Raw genomic sequence first — 16,002 nt, 5'->3', positions numbered from 1 at the left:
AAGTGATTATTCACTACTTGGATCTAAACTAGATTCTCTTTAAGGAGAATATATTTCAGTAATTATGTAAAAAAATTAAATATATTCAGTGGTCAGATGTTTCACAATTGAAATGGGTATGAATTGAATATAATGCCCAAGCTTTCTTGAAAACTGTATTCATAGGTATAAAATAAAAAGAGAGTATCCACTTTATTAACATTATATAGGGGATACAACCACATTTTTATTTGATTTACTGCTTCCTGATGTAATAAATATAGATGAGCACAGCAAAGTACAGGTTTAAGTAAGAATTGCAGGGTTATGTTATGGCAGCAGAGCCTAGTGTACAGTTAATCGGAAAGCAGAAGATAATATAAATTGTTTCTGACATTATGGCACTATAATAACACTACATTTCCAGCACAGCTCTGTAGCTCTTAGAATTAGAAGTATGTATCCTAAAGATACCACAAACCCAAGAAATATGAAGATATTTGTCCATACTGACTGTTTCCACATTTGTGTCTTAGTTGTGCAATTGTAATTGATATGTTATTACTGTTACAGTCCATGTACAGTTCTGATAAAAGTTGCTGGACTAATTTGCTTCTGCTACCTAAAGTTGAAATAGATTCCAGTAATGGAGTAATGACTTTTATTTATGAACGTTTCCTCTTTGACCCTCTTCCTATACAAATCTTGATGATCCTTCCATGTTCTTATGAACGTATTCTTATGTGCCAGACCCAATTATTCTGCCAGAATGTATTTGGTACAATCTTAACTCCAATGATAGGGGTAATAAACCTACTACACATCTCTGTGGTTTCAGGATTTCACCTGTTAACTGTTCTTTGGAAAAATGAATAACAGCAAATCAATGATTCAAGTAGTCTCTGAACCTGTCTCTAAAACTAACCATTAAAAAGTAACTTTCAGAGAACTTCAGACATACCATATACTCTCATAATGAATAAGAGGAGGAAGTCTTTCTTGAGGCAGCAAGGAACAGCTTTTGCAATGAATTCTGAATATTAATCCCTACAGTGTTTTACTAGATAGTCTAATGCATTTACTCTGCTGATTCACATAAAATTTCCAACTTTTAAAAACAATTATTTTGGCAAGAATATTGTGTAGAAGACAGCTTTATAGATTAGCTGTAAACTTCACAGCAGAATATTTGTTAAACTGTCTCTCGTCTGCAGCTTTCTAATTTCATTTTATGTCTCTGTTATTGCCTGGTAATGAAAGGTAAACAGGAGAGCTTCAATAGTTTGTTCTATGGCCACTCATAATCAGATCTTAACTAGATGTCCTTTTGACCTGTTTTCCAAAATGAAGCTGTAAGGTCTGTATTCATTTTCCCTTATGACACTGTACTTTCCCCTTGACTCCTTCTATCTGTAGTTTCATCTTGTGCCTGAATCCCTTTTCATCTTCACCTCTGTCTCTCCCCACTATCACTCTATCTGTTAACTTTCTACTGTAGAATTAATCAGTTTAGCTAATCAAAATGCTGACATTGACATAAAGATTGGTTAGTTGTGTGTCCTTTGCTTTTATGAAGAAATAACTGGTTTAAAACAAGCAAATGAAAAAAGTGTAAGACACATTTGATAATACATTTATTAGCAATTATGACATTTGGTTCACACTGGGAAAAACACAATATTTGTTAGAATCTCTCTGCCTGAGCTTCTCTCTTGCAATTAGAAATAGGACTGACAAAAGTAATAAAGTCTGCTTAGTGCAGTTAGGGTGAAGCTTCAGTAACAGAATCCTGTAGATTCTGCCATGACTTTATGCTAACACTATGGGTTTAGCCTGGTAACATCAGAAAGCACAGCGAGAATGCTGTGTCCCAAATTCCAGAGCATTTTTCTAATCCACTAATAGACATTACAATGAAAACACATTAGCTAATTATAAATCATTACCTTCTCCTGCTCAGGTAGATACTGTGAATCCCCAGTGTCCCAGAACACTATAAATCATCTAAACATGAAGCTTGATTATCCTCTAAAATCTTGGTTGTATTTAGTAAGGGAAGGTTTGGGAAAGCATCTGGCATGGCCTCAGTTACCACGGAACTCATTAATTCAAGTCACTGAGCATCCCTAGCAAAATAAATAAAATATTTCCATGGCATTGATATCCACATAAAGGCAAGTAATCTACCACTTTGTCCCAGGACACTCTGGGTTCACTGTAAGAAAGATAAACTGGGATGAGGTCTCTGGATTTCTCCAAAGTCCACATGGAATGGGTGTTGTGCCATTTCTACCTGCTAATCATGCCATAAGGGTAACTGCATAAACAAAAAAAGCAAACTGCACATTCCAAATGCTAATGAGAATAATAACAACAACATGTGAGGGGCTTCAGAAGGTAGAATGTGGGTGATAATGGAAATTTGTCTCTCAGCACAGATATATTTTGGATCACCACAAGACTGTCCATTTGTAGATTAGACTGTGAAGCACCATTTTATTGGAGACAAGGTACCCACCCTGCTGGCAGTGTGTGAAACTGACACATGCCACATTCATTCATGGCTATTTTATCTCCTCCCTTGTTCTAACACCTAGAATGTTATACATAATTGCTTTAATAATTTTTTCAGTGCACCATCAGCTGTCAGTGTGGCAGGTGGCCATCAGCCTGCAATCCTTAGCTGCAGAGATAGAGAGAACTTTGCAAGAGCAAGTGAACAGGAAGAAAGGACTGCTAGCAAAGCACACCAAAAAAAAGAGGACAGCAGGACTTTGTAGAGAATACATTAGAAATAGGCTGGAGGTGTGTAGAATAGGAAAAGGTAAGTAGTTTGGAACAAGACAGAGAAATTATTTGCTAAGAGGAACATGCTTCTGACAACTGTCCTTAATGTCTAAACTTCCTGTACCTGTCTGTAGCTTTCAGATCTGCTGTCCTTACCAAAAGACATTTGTGAGCAGAGAGCTCTACAGCAAAGCCAGGCTGCTGCTCAAGATGCTAATTCTGGGTCTGAAACTTCCTGGTTAGGTGAGCTGGGCCAGTGGCTCTCTCTGATTTTTAAATTTTTATATCTCTAAAAGAAGAATATAATCAGGCCTCAAGGGGATGCTTACAGGATTCATAGGTAATATGTGTAAGGGTTTTGAGCTTGAGGAGTGCTACAGATAATCATGGACCTTATACCCCACCTGTCCATACAGAAAACCATTTCTTTAAAGAGATAAAGTGGCAACTGCCATCTCAATCTAAATAGGGAACATTACCATCCACCCTGCAGCCTGATCCCTACTCTGCCTGAACTAGAACAGTCTCAATCTTCTGGGATTGATTCTCATAAAGGAGCACAACATGAAGCAACCAAAGCATGCACCTTGGAGTGAGCAGGTGTCACACATGTCACTAAAAGCATGTGTTACACTCCTGCATCATGACTGTGGTGCCCTGCTCTTCACCTCTGCCTCTGGCTTCCTTTAAAAATAATGGTTTGAATCTCTGATGTTGTTCATCAGCATTTGTGCAGTAATCTGCAGCAATCTTCAATCTTACACCTTGACTACTTACATGATGCTACAGCCAGTGGCACTGGTTGATTATTTTAGAAATGCAAAGCCAACTGCATTTAATATTAACCCTAACTGAACTGAACATTGACCCAAATAATGCCACAGTCTAAGACTAAGACAAAAAAAAAAAAAAAAAAAAAGCAGAGGAGCACCAAGGTAAAGTCACCTGCTGAAATCAGAGGAAAAACAAATATTAAGGAAAGAACAGTCTTTGCTAGGCCTATGAGATGGACAACTCCACCTAGTATTGCTTCTCTGTCTCCATTTTGTACGGTTCTGTGAGCCCCAAAGCAGCAAAAAGAAAAGCACTGTAGGATCCATACAACGAAGTGTCAAGGAGATGGGTGAAAGACCACAGAGAACCTGACTGAGGCAGACACAGAGCAGCTCCCTGTGCATATCAGGGCGTCTCAGGGCTGGTGTTCAAGACACACGGGATGTCTGCCACCCATCCCCCTGCGACCACCAGGCTGGCGCTGCCCTGTGTGCTGTGCTGGGGCAGCTCATCAGCTGACACACATGTTGTGTCTTTTTCCAGCATCAAGGATGAAACGAGGAGACTTTGAGTTCCTTCCTTTAGAGGAGGTTGGGAAGGACCTAACATTCCCTCGTGTGGGATTCAACTCTTCTTGTCTTTCTTCACTTCACAGCGCTGTGGGCGGATGATGCTTCCCTGCTGATGCGCTGGCACTGGAGGAGGGATGGGGAGAACTCGGGCGCAGGGCCGGCAGCCCCTTCGGGAGACGCACGGTCCCTCGGCATCCCTTTCTGTGTCCCCTTCCAGCCCTCGCTCGCCAGTCCCTGCGCTCACGTCTGTCCCCAGCCCTCTCCCCTCAAGAGGGGCCCAGCGGCACCCGCCTGCCCCGGCCATCACCAGGCCTCCCGCCCCCGGCCCCGAGCCGCCTCTGCTGCCTCCCGGCCCCGCAAGTTCTGGGGCGCCCGCAGCGCCCACCGGGCACGGGCACTGGCACGGGCAGGACGCGGCCACCTCCCCACCACCCCGGCCTCCTCTGCCGGCCCCGGCTCGGCTCGGCTCGGCTCGGCTCCCCGCCCCTCCTTCCTTTCCCCGCTCCCTCCCCCGCCCGCCCACAGGCGCACGCACCGCACTCTCTCTCACATACACACACACACACACACATCGAGCCGATGCAGCTTTAAAGGGGCAGCTGCAGTCCGGGGGCCGCCCCACGTGAGGCCGGTGCGCTCCCGCCGACCGCAGCCCCGAGCGCTGAGCCGCGGCCGGAGCCGCCGGGGCTGGGCGGGCGGGCCGAGCGGAGCGGAGCGGAGCGGCTGCCAGCCCGCCTCACGCCAAGTTTGATCGATAACCCCCTCCCGGCCCGGGCGGAGCAGCCTCGGCGGCTCCGCTACCCACCATCTTTGGGGGAAGTCCCTGCGTTCGGGGGGGGCTGCTGGCGACGGGGGAGAAAGGCAATCTCGCAGCCAATGAGCCCTGCTAGACTGGGGTGAAGACGAGAGCAGAGGGATTTGGGGAAGGAAAGAATAAAAAAAAAAGAGACGAAAGGAGGGGGACCATCCTCCCCACCACCTCCGCCAGCATCGCCACCACCGTTGACACCGCTCCGAGTCTCCAGTTGCGCCCATGCCTGTGCCGCCAGTTTCGGTTTAGGGGCTGAACCACAGGGGCTGAAGAAAATGGGGCAGAGCGCGCCCCGGACCCTCCTGCTGCTGCTGGCGGGGCTGCTGGGGGAGGCTCTGGCGGGGTTCCCCAACACCATCAGTATAGGTAAGCGCCCGCCGCGGCACCGCGACCCGCGCCTTCCCCGCCAGCCGGGGGGAAGTTGTGAGGAGGGGAGCGGGGGGCGAGCCCGGGCGCAGCGGGGAGGGAGCCAGCCCTGCTCCGCTTCGTTCCCCTTTCTGGGGGCGAGAGGCAGCGGCGGTGCCCGGGCTGCGCCGGCGGGCGGCTGCGAGCGGCGCCGGGCTGCCCGCGCCCCTCCGAGCGGCGGGGATCGGGTCCGCGCTCTGCGGAACCGTGCCCTGGAGCAGCGCATCCCGTGGAGCACATAATGTGAGAGAGTCGTGGCGTGAATCTGTAGCGACGTGCCCGAAAGCCGAGGCCGAGCGAGCCGTGAGGCTCAGGGCAGCGAGTGCAGCGGGGGCTGTTCCCTGCCGTCCCTCGGAGCATCATTTCCCTCGGCCGCGCTATCGCTCCAGCAGACCGTGAAACCGCACGTTTGCCACGCCGCACGCCGCCGTGTCCCCGCACATAACTACAGCGGCGATATTTCGGTAGTCTGGACAGGATTTAGGTGCCACGGTTCCCCAAGTTAGACTTTTAAATCTCTGTGTGGGCATCCGTGTAGAAGTGGCCTGGTTTTCAAGGTGCACCTGCAGCTCCAAGCGACTCTCATTGCTCAGGGGGCACCTGGATGTGGTGTGTGGCTTTAAAAGCCCAACTTTGGACTTGGAATATGTATTTCATGTAGGTGCACTGTCAGAGTTATGTGCTCACGTTCAGGCTGCTCCTGTTCATTCTCTCCTGCAGTGTGCAGCAGGCAAATATAACTTATTACCACTGTTTCTCCTCAAAATTAATTCTGAAATACCTTTTTCCTTTTTTCCTTTTTTCTTTTTCTCCTCACCTAGGTGGACTTTTCATGAGGAACACTGTTCAGGAGCACAGTGCATTTCGATTTGCTGTGCAGCTATACAACACAAACCAAAATACCACAGAAAAGCCCTTCCATTTGAACTATCACGTAGATCACTTGGACTCTTCCAACAGTTTTTCAGTGACAAATGCTTGTAAGTAAATACCTGGTTTTAAAAAATATATTAATTTGTTATCTATCCTGCATTCAGTTCCTTCCGGGTAGCCTGGAGTTCTTGGTCATACAATATAGTGCAACAAATGTGTGTAGTGACTGGAGCTTTAGTAGATTTGCAGCATTATATGGAATATCTTAGGAAAAGTTCTTTTACCACCTCATCCCCTTAGTTTTGTGTTTCAGGAAAACAACCATGTTGTTGATACAGCAGTGCTGTGTAGCTGCAATCAGTGAATTGCTGCTGAAGATCCCTTTTCTGTTGAGGCTACAACCTAGCTCTGTGAAAAGGCATAATTTGCAAATGATATACTATGTAGGGAAAAACCAGAAACCACTGTTTAGAAGTGACCTTGAGAGGGACAAGGCTAGAGGGGCTTACTTGCCTCATCTGCCTTGAAATACTGAGTTGTTTTTTTACAGTGAGAGTCCTGTGAAAAGCTGAGGAGACTGTAAACTGACACATACTGTTAGAGCTGAGGGGAGAGAAAATGGAATCAGAACACTTGGCATTAGGAGAAATAGCTCTGCACAAGCAGTGCACACATACAATTTGAGCTTTTATTAACAGAAGATGCAAAATAGAACTTTGAGTATTGCTAATGTGGTGTTAAGATGCAAAATCTCTTTCAGAAAGACTTGTGCATGTTCTGCATTTTAAAAAGCATTCCTTTACCAATAGTAGTTCCTGGATATTTGTTTTACTGAAGTATCCAAATTTGATTCTGTACAAATTTTATTGTAAATTATTAAAAATGAAAGGAGTCCTCTTCCAAGGTAGCAAATGCAGTTTGCAATGTGGAGATATATGTCTGCACATGATCTAATGGACTGCTGAATGCAATGTATGAACTTCACATTATGAACAGGTTACTTCTCACAGTTTGCAGGTTTATACTCACAGTGTAAAATGGTCAAAGAGGAAGCATTGTACTGAAATAATGAAGTACTGGAATACAGAAAAATAGTAATTTTTGCTTTAAAACAATTATATGTTTTGAATAACTTATTTATTTTTTTATTTGCAGGAGATAGGATAGTTCTTACATTCCTGTCCCACTGTATATTCTGAGAAAGTAGATGGTTAAAAAATATACAGTAAGGAAATATTGGACAAATTTTGGATTCATATTCTAACATATCCCCCATGTGACTGCTTCTTGGTAGTGCAGTGTTACACTCTCCAAAGGACTTTGAAGTAGGACCTTTAAAACTTTTGCAGGGGGGTTAATTACGTAATATACAATAAAAATACTTGGTAAAGTGGGAAAAAATGGTACATAAAATCGTGTCTCTACTTTGCATCTTATTTTACTAATCCTATCCAGCTTCAACAGCTCTTACAACAAACATCAGACTATTAATCCTTAATCAGTGTAATCCCTTCAAGAGGCTGCATCTCAAGCACAGTTTCCTAAATATCAATTATATGGATTTAAACTAAATACATTGAACTGCTTGGGTGATTAATTATTAATTGTTTTTTAAAAGTTGTTACCAGCTCTTCCCCCACCAACAGAAGTGATCCACACACTTGTTCAGTATATTTAGTCAGTGTTCTACTCATCTTCTGACATCTAATGGTTTTTGTCAATGCTTATTAAAAGCTGTGGCAATTTTAGTAAAGTGGGATGGTTTTCTGTAGTACAGAGCTGCTTGTTCCAACACCCATATTACCAGTATAGTAAAATTGGGAAAATTTGAATCTCTGGAGAAACTGTAGACCAAAGAAGATGTACCTACAGTAACCTATTTAAAAGCAGAAGATGTGAAAAAAGAAACAGATGAAAGAAAATGAAAAGGTGACCTTGTCTGTACTGTGTCAACCATCTCATAATACTGTTGATAAGAAAAGAATACGGTGAGTCCAAGTCACCAGTCATAAGCTTCAGCAGCTCAAAATACAAAAAAACCCATCAGAACAGTTATTCTTTTGAATCTGGTACCAATTTTCTTTGAAAGTCAAAACACTTATATGTATCAATGCATTAGGATGAATTAATAGCTCCTTACACTACCTGACCAAAATTCCAGCCTTTAACCATATCCTCATTTCCTATGGGAGTGGGAGATAATTTCAGTGTGCTGCCATATCCATGAAGGAATTCTTTCCACAACATTTTTACCTCACTTGGAGATAAGCATATGTTGTCTCCAGTGCTGTCACACAGCCGTTTGATCAATATTTGCAATTGGCAGGGTTCCATGGGAGAGAAACCTGCAGTGACTCTGCCTTCACTGGGGAGGGAGGCTGAGGCTGACTTTGTGGTGGGATAGGTACAGGAGCTGAGAGGAAATTGAAGGAAAGAGCATGTGCAGCCTGAGCCTAGTGCCTGTACTAGTCAGTATCCATAAAATAATACTTTTCATTCTCTTTTGCATTGATTTGTATGATAATGACTGTAGTAAGTGTTTCTGTGTGCAGGGATTGAGGGGGCTCTGCTCAGAAAGACCTAGGTTCTTACTGTGCAGCTGCACATCCCGTTTGATGCAATCTGGTGCATTCCAGAGGAGAAAAAAAACCTCTTCTGAAGTATTCTCATGAGCCTGAGAAAAATAGCCCACCTCTGCTACGGCAGATTTGGCAATATCCCAACCTGGGAACAAACTTGTTTAGAAGCAGAAGAAAATTCCTGCCTTAAGCCCCTCCCTCTCATTTCTTTTTCAGTTAAATGATGCATAATCTGATTTATGTACATGTATTCCCTGCTTCGCTGCTAGCACCAAGCCTCTCTCTGTATATTTAATTTACACACATTCATACAGTATTTATCCACTCTGTATTTATCTGCCCACTTATTTATTTAGCTGTATGATATCTTAACAGAGAACAAATGCAAACACAGATGAAAATTCCAGTGTATTTAAAGGTGAATTGAAGTTTATCAGTTGGCTCCAGGGAAATTATTACATTTCTTAAAATATGCAGCTTTTTCCTATCAATAGAAACAGAAAGCAAGCTGACTTGACCTATGAATTTATAAAATCAAAATCAGGTTATATTTTCTTTAAAAATGCTCATGTAGGGAGTGAGCTAGCTGTTTCAGAACAATATGAATATAACAACTCAAATATATAAATTTGTCACTGAAGCAATATCTCCCATGCATTGCTCATAATCTGATGAAGGATGTTGGTGTTAATGTTGAATTGTGTGTGTAGTTCTGTAGATCACATTCCCTAGAAATAGCCCACGTCTGTCGTTGTGCTCTGCACTTGTAGTGCACTACACTAACACTGCTCCAGCCTCTGCAGTGTCAGCTCATTAGCACACAGATCTCATATTCCCTCTCTGCACTGTCATTGCAAAAAATTGCTGTTGTACACCTTTACAGCCAACAAATGTGCACTTGCCTTATGTACAATATTCAAGAAATATTTAGAAAAGTAAACTAAACCTTATGTATAGTCTCTCTTGAATATCTCAAAGCATTTTTTAGTGAAAAGCATGGTTTTCATTAAAATCTGTTGATCATGTAATGACAGTGGTGGGATGTGTGCAGATGAAAAGGGGCTGTGATTGTAGAATCTAATTAATCTACAGATTCCATCTCTCAGCTAAATCTAACCTATCAGCTGCGAATTCTTTTCCCATTAATTTTTCCGAGTTTTTTTCTTATGTATCTTCTAAATCCAGAAAGCTTTTTGTATTTTACCAAACATAGATATGTAGTGGTTTGGTTTGGTTTGGTTTTTTTTCATGAGCATTCATTTTTCAAGAGACCAAAAAAAAAAGAGGGAGGATGCAAAGACATGCTAACCTTAGGCTGCTAAAATCCTGTAGGTGGTTGTATCAGCAGTTTCTTGAAGGGGTCTGATTTCAGACTTATAAAAATTTACTTTAGCATCCTTGCAGTCCTTGTGTTTGATCCTAAAAATTCAGCTTGGAAGATTTTAGTGGGAAAAGTGCATGTTCATTGTTGTGAGAGTGTTGCAGAAAATGATACCTCAGGAGTAGTAGCGGGCGGTTTTTGCAGTTTGACTGAGCTGCTCCCTGTCCCAGGGCCCAGGTGTGGGGGTGTGTGAGCTCGCTCGCAGCCTCGCTCGCGCGCACGTGCACAGGCCCACGTTTTCTTTAGGTGCTGTTCAGCATTTCTTTTTGCCAGTGGGCAGATAATTTGCTTCCCTTGCATCTGTGTGCTCTTTGGCCAGCTGGCAAAGGACACTGATGCTGCAAGTGGTCAGCTCCCTTCTGCCAAAAGCATAAGCATGTGTTGCTGAAAGCATTGCCAAGTTTGGGCTGGGTACTGCTGGTTCTGCGGGTGCAGCGAGCACAGGGGAGATGCCTGAACTCTCCCAATATGGAATATACTCTGGTTTCTCCGGTGTTCTGTGTTAAAACACCTGGAAATGTGCTTTCTACACAGCTCTACTCATTACAGACCACTGAAAATGCCATTCATGCTGCAAAATGCGCTCAAGTATCGTGTGTAACTGCTGTATGACCAAGAAAAGCAGCTGGCTTCAGTCTAGGGGTCAAAGCTTTTGCATTATTGGGTCTAGGCTGAAACCTGAAAGGTGTGTTCCAACTAACATTTGTTTCCACTTCATGGCAGAGCAGATGATTTGTCATTAAACTTAATGTGATCTCAGCCTTAGTAGAAGGAACCACACCACTTTCAAACTATGTTTTATTATTTCTTAAATTAATTTCAGAATAAACTTAGTCTCCTCTGCTATGTACATTACATTGATGTACTGTTTAGATGCTAGGGTTCCATTACATGGATGGACACTTTTTTGAGAAACTCTGAGTTCACCAAATGAATAAAGAGTAAAGCATGGTAAAGAGTGCCATTTACTTGTTTAGTTTTGGAAAGATTTTGTGCAGATGCAGATATGAAATTGTTCTGTTTTTCTATATAGCATTGGGCCTGGAGAACCCATGGGGCTATTGGGGCAGGTTGGAGAGCTACTGATTAACTACACCTTCCCATGAAATGTATAACAGCTGGAGTTTATCTCTGGGAGGAAATGGAGATGCCATGATGGGAAACTAGCCTGTGACAGAAGCTTTTAACAACCACAAAAAAAGCCCCACAGTTTTGTTGAAGGCTGATTCGGGAGCTTGTCCAAGAGCTGCAGAAAACAGTGGGTTTCTTTCCTCTGGGTTCACTGTGTTCAGTGTCTGGGAGGTGGGAGGCCATCCTACTGCCAGTGTAGGACTGTTATGCAAGAAGGTGTGAAATGAGAGCTGATGTATTTTCAGTGTTTCTTTATTGTCACAAACCATCGATTTAACATTTTCCATTTAAAGTACATTTTTTTATCATTACCGGTTTTAGAATGCTAATTTTGATTTAGTTCGGCATCCTTAAAATGTTTTAGAATATGTTATTTTTGAACCATCAACACTGTTTTCATCATTCATTTCAAACGCAGCCAACCCATATAAATGAAAACCTGTGTTCATTTATTGTGAGAAAGGTGTTATGTGAATTGGTTTTTGGCATTTAAGTTACAACCTGAGAGCAGTACTTTCTGTGCTGCTGGAGAGCAGAGATCACTGGAAGGCCATCACCCCTTTTCTAAGGAAACTCATAAGGCAGCCTAAAAGCTCTGTACCTATTGTCAGGAGGTTTGCTATATGAAGGCTTGTACTTCCACTGGAACAACGTGGTGATCTAAAGCCAAAAATTTAGAAATGATTGATGTAGATAAAATCACTTTCTGTGAAGCTGTGATGATCACTGCAGTGAAGCAATTTCCAAATTTCACCCATGGAGATTCTTTTCTTCTAAATATGTATGCATTATATTTCCTGTCAGAGCCAGAGGCTCCCCTCTGTTGTATCACCTGCTTTATATTATTGTTGATCTTCAGAATATCAGATGCCTTTGAAACGTCAAATTTGAAATAATCTTTGAGTTTTCATGTGCAGCCACCTGATGGAGACTCCAGGGTAGACACTCCTGCTCTGCTGCTTGTAGCCATTGCAGCTGGACACTAATAACTACCACACAGCCTCACAGTGCACACTCCAGCCTGACTCTGCTGGGAAGTTTGGAGACATTTCTATATCAGCAGATACAGAATGCAGAGTTCATTTTATTAGTGCACAGCAATATATGAACTATTCAAAGGCACTGAGTACCCTTTCAGCTGGTCTCACAAAGGTGTGTTAGTGGTGATACTATTGTGTATGCACAGAGCAAGAGAGAAACAGGTGATGGGGTTTCTGTGTAAAGAGAAAGAGTGAACTAGGAACGAGTTATGTCAGAATCCACTGAGCAGTCATTCCTGCATATCCTTGCCTTTGTGTCTGAGGCTCTGGATCTATTTTATCATCTTAACTGTTTCTAAAATAGCAAGTGGCAATGTGCAACCCTGACACAAACACCATGCAGGAGGCACAGAAGCCTTTAATGCATGAGGATCAATCTGCAGAGACACAGTGCTGTGGATAACTTGCCCAGGCATTTGTAGAAAGGGTGAATTGCTTTCCTGGAATGGATAATAGTGCAGGTGAGCACTCTTCTGCTGGAATGGAGTGACCTATCTGGTCACTTGTATGTCATTATTTTGCTAGAGTGTTTGGATGTTTCAGATATGCCGGAAGTTTTTTTGCTTGTTTTGTTTCAAGTGCAATTTACATGTTTGCTTTCAGTCCACCTATAACTTAAGTGATTGGCTTTGAATGCTTGGTCCTGCCCTTGTGTTGGGCTGATATTTGCTGGAGCTTGTTCAAATGTAATTTTTGAAATTCTGGTCAAGAATTTAAAAAATATGTAGGGCTGTATGGGTGCTTCAATAGCTTGAGAGTTTTTTAGTAAAAGGACTGTCTTTAAAATTATATGCAGCCATCTGGGTAAGAGGTAGCTAGTGTCTGATGGTGTATAGTCTGTGCATAGTCACTCATTTTGTGTATACTTCATTATTTTCACACATCTTTTTCCTGGGCTGATGTGTGGAATTGTGCTTGCTGATTTCACCATGGGTGGTTTTGTCACATGCAAACATCAAGCATTTGGCCTGGTCTGTCTGGTTAAGGGACTGAACTTGGGAAGTGGTGGAATCCTCTGGAGGCTCATAGCATGATTTGGAGTAAGTTAGATTGTCCTGTAATAGCACGGTTTTGCTCTCTCTTACACAAGAATAGTAAAATTTACCTCTGTCTCAGAGGTACTGCAAGGCTGTTTCCAGTAAAAAACTTGGAAAGCTTAGGCTAACAGAACCTTCTTTGATTTATTGATCACTTCTTCCACTTCCTAAAAAAGACAAACCCAAAACCAAAAAACAACCAACAAAATGAGAAAAAAAAAAGAAGGAAAAAAAATCCCCACCAAAATCCAGCCTACTTTTGATCCTGTTGAGAGATGAATTGAAATTGGCAATTACAAATTTGCTGTCCTTGCTGTAAGAAGATGTTCATTCCCACTGATGGACCTGGGAGAACATGTGTCACAGCCATACAGCAAGCCAATCTGTCACTTGGCTAAGGAGGAGTTTTCAGCTCTTTACCTGAAATAAGCAAAGCTGTTGGAGAGAAAAAATATTTGATACTGAAAAGTTTTTTGTCTGTTATGCCCTTTGGGTCTTTATAATAGGTCTGGTCCATAGTACTGCAGTACAGCAAATGCCCAATTCTTGCCTACCTGACCCCACACTCTGTTTGAGTGATGGAGAAGGACCTGTCTTTAGCAGAAGTGCTGCTGTCTGTTGGTTTCTCCCAGTGAGGTGTGCTGTAATCAGTATCTCACAGCTGCTAGCTTTTCCAAGAGATGTGCAGCAGTGCGTTTCAGGGGTTGCTGCCTCCTGTGATTTCTTTGTCTCATTTCCATTTCAGAGATCTTACTCTGATTTGGGTGCTGCAGCCCACTTAGTGAACATGGATCAGGTCTTGTGGATCACAGGGTTGCTGCATCATGACACACATCTTGATTTGTCTTTGTACTCAGCTGTGCATGCTAAATTCCCTAAAACTTTTTGGTGGTTGTCATTGTTGTAATTTGTGTTTTTCTGCTGCAAGGGGGAAGATGGCCTGCGGAGAAGTAGTAATAGGAAAGTTTTTTCAGGTGATGAACTTTTTGTAGTCTTTCTACAGGAGAACATGGGGAAACACTGGTTTTTACCAGTTACAGAGGTTTTGTCTTCTTAGACTTTACCTCTTGTGTCACCAAGTTTGAATTCTAATGAAGTCTGCTGGTCAGAAAACTCAAGTTCATGCGTTCTTTTTTTCCCAGCAGTTAGATGAGAGCTAATTAGTGTCTATTGATTTGCAAAGGACTGACCCCATCTCTAACCCTGAATTGACTCAAAACTGTTAGGGGGATTCTAAATTATCTAGCAAGTTTAATGTACTCACCCATCTTTCTCTGAAGTGTTTGTGCAGTGGTCAAGTAGCATCTCCAGAGTGGCTTCACTACTGTTGTGGAATATGTGAAAAGCACTTGAACATAAGGAAGTGCTGAATGAGCAAACATTCTGCATAATACCTACTATCCAACTCTGAATTTCTTTTTTAAAACATTGCTTTTTGTGCCTATTTGCTTATGACTTCTTGATGAATAGAAAATGGGCTAAAGAGAAAAAAGGTACATGATCATAATGTGCCAGCTAATCCTATTTCTTTCCTATTTCAGCCATGTCAGCAGAGTGATTCTCATGACTAATGATAGTTTTTATATATTTATATTGAATGCCTCGGCCAGCTCAGACCTACTTCCTCTATAGAACCATTATCCCACTGCTCTGTGCATCCCAGAAACTAATTGTATATCCCAGAATATCTTGATTGAAATGATGGGAGCTATGTGACTTGCTAATCTGTCATTTCAGATGTAGTTCCAAAAAGGTTTTAAACATTTAGATTAGGATCAACCAGAAAATGTGAGAATTAAAAATAAAAGCTTTTTAAAATAGTTTCAGACCTAAGAAAAATTACTCAGCTTCAGTTGAAGTCTAGTATTTTGTTTTGGAAATTATTATTTCTTTTTTGTGCATTTTTTTCCTGGTTGAAACAATTTGGTGAAGCTTATCCAAGTTAGCAAGATGTTTCTGCAGGCATGAATCTGCTTTTTTTCATATAAAAACACCTATTCTGTCCAATTTTTATAACAACATATAGATTATGGATGTGAATATAAAATTGTGTGTGATTTGGAGGAAATCCTGCTTTTTTTCAGGGTATATAGTACAAACTGCTTGTGATGGATTTTATGGATAGACGACTTTTGTCAGTCAAAGTATGTATAGCGTGTCTTTCCACACCATCTACAGGGAATTTACTTTATTACCTGGAGAGGCAATGAGATAAGCCCAAAATTGATCCAGATGAGACCAGTTAACCCTCCTGAAGTTTTCCACTACTCCAGTTTGGCGCTCTAGGTGCAGAAGCTGCTCTAAAGCATGGATCAGTGTAGCTTTCTACATGCAGAGGGCAGTAAATGTTGTGAAGGTTTCTACAGCTGCAGTGTCCTGCTTCAAAGGTGTGTGTTCATATGTGTTAGGTGTGCTTTACTGACAGTTATTTTTGTTCTATATAACACAAAAAGAAGTTGCAAGTGGTGGTACTTAGTAATGCATATCTGCAGTGGCCACTGGGACCTAGTGTTTAGTGCTTCATTGTTCTACCCTCAAAAAAAGAAAAAAAAAAAGCCCCTCTATCCCATTAGAATAAATAGGGGCAGTCAATGTGGGTGCACAGTTTGTGTTAGTTGGGAGTGGGGCTGAGC

At 42.3% G+C, this 16,002-nt stretch overlaps 2 protein-coding genes across 7 annotated transcripts in view; both read left to right on the top strand.

Moving 5' to 3' along the window:
- The first annotated feature begins 2,904 nt into the window (after positions 1-2,904).
- On the top strand, positions 2,905-4,863 carry LOC143695192 (uncharacterized). The gene is made up of 2 exons (XM_077185832.1): positions 2,905-3,009; positions 4,196-4,863. Exon 2 carries the CDS (start codon positions 4,225-4,227, stop codon positions 4,861-4,863), a length of 639 nt encoding a protein of 212 aa, XP_077041947.1. The 5' UTR covers positions 2,905-3,009; positions 4,196-4,224.
- GRIA3 (glutamate ionotropic receptor AMPA type subunit 3) overlaps positions 4,707-16,002 on the top strand; it is a 142,482-nt gene continuing 131,186 nt past the window's right edge. For all 6 annotated transcript variants that reach the window (XR_013184216.1, XM_054641326.2, XM_054641325.2 and 3 more), the window contains exons 1-2: positions 4,707-5,289; positions 6,150-6,308. Coding sequence is in view for 5 of the 6 variants with exons in the window: in XM_054641326.2 (XP_054497301.1) it covers positions 5,199-5,289; positions 6,150-6,308 (250 nt within the window). In the remaining variant the exon portion in view is untranslated. The remainder of the gene's footprint in view (positions 5,290-6,149; positions 6,309-16,002) is intronic.

Source organism: Agelaius phoeniceus, chromosome 14, assembly GCF_051311805.1.
Source record: "Agelaius phoeniceus isolate bAgePho1 chromosome 14, bAgePho1.hap1, whole genome shotgun sequence".
NCBI classification, from domain to species: Eukaryota; Metazoa; Chordata; class Aves; order Passeriformes; family Icteridae; genus Agelaius; species Agelaius phoeniceus.
This window is presented reverse-complemented; position numbering and strand designations above follow the sequence as displayed.

Excerpts from the sequence above, each read along its gene's own strand:
- LOC143695192 (XM_077185832.1), top strand. The coding sequence starts at position 4,225 with ATGCGCTGGCACTGGAGGAGGGATGGGGAGAACTCGGGCGCAGGGCCG.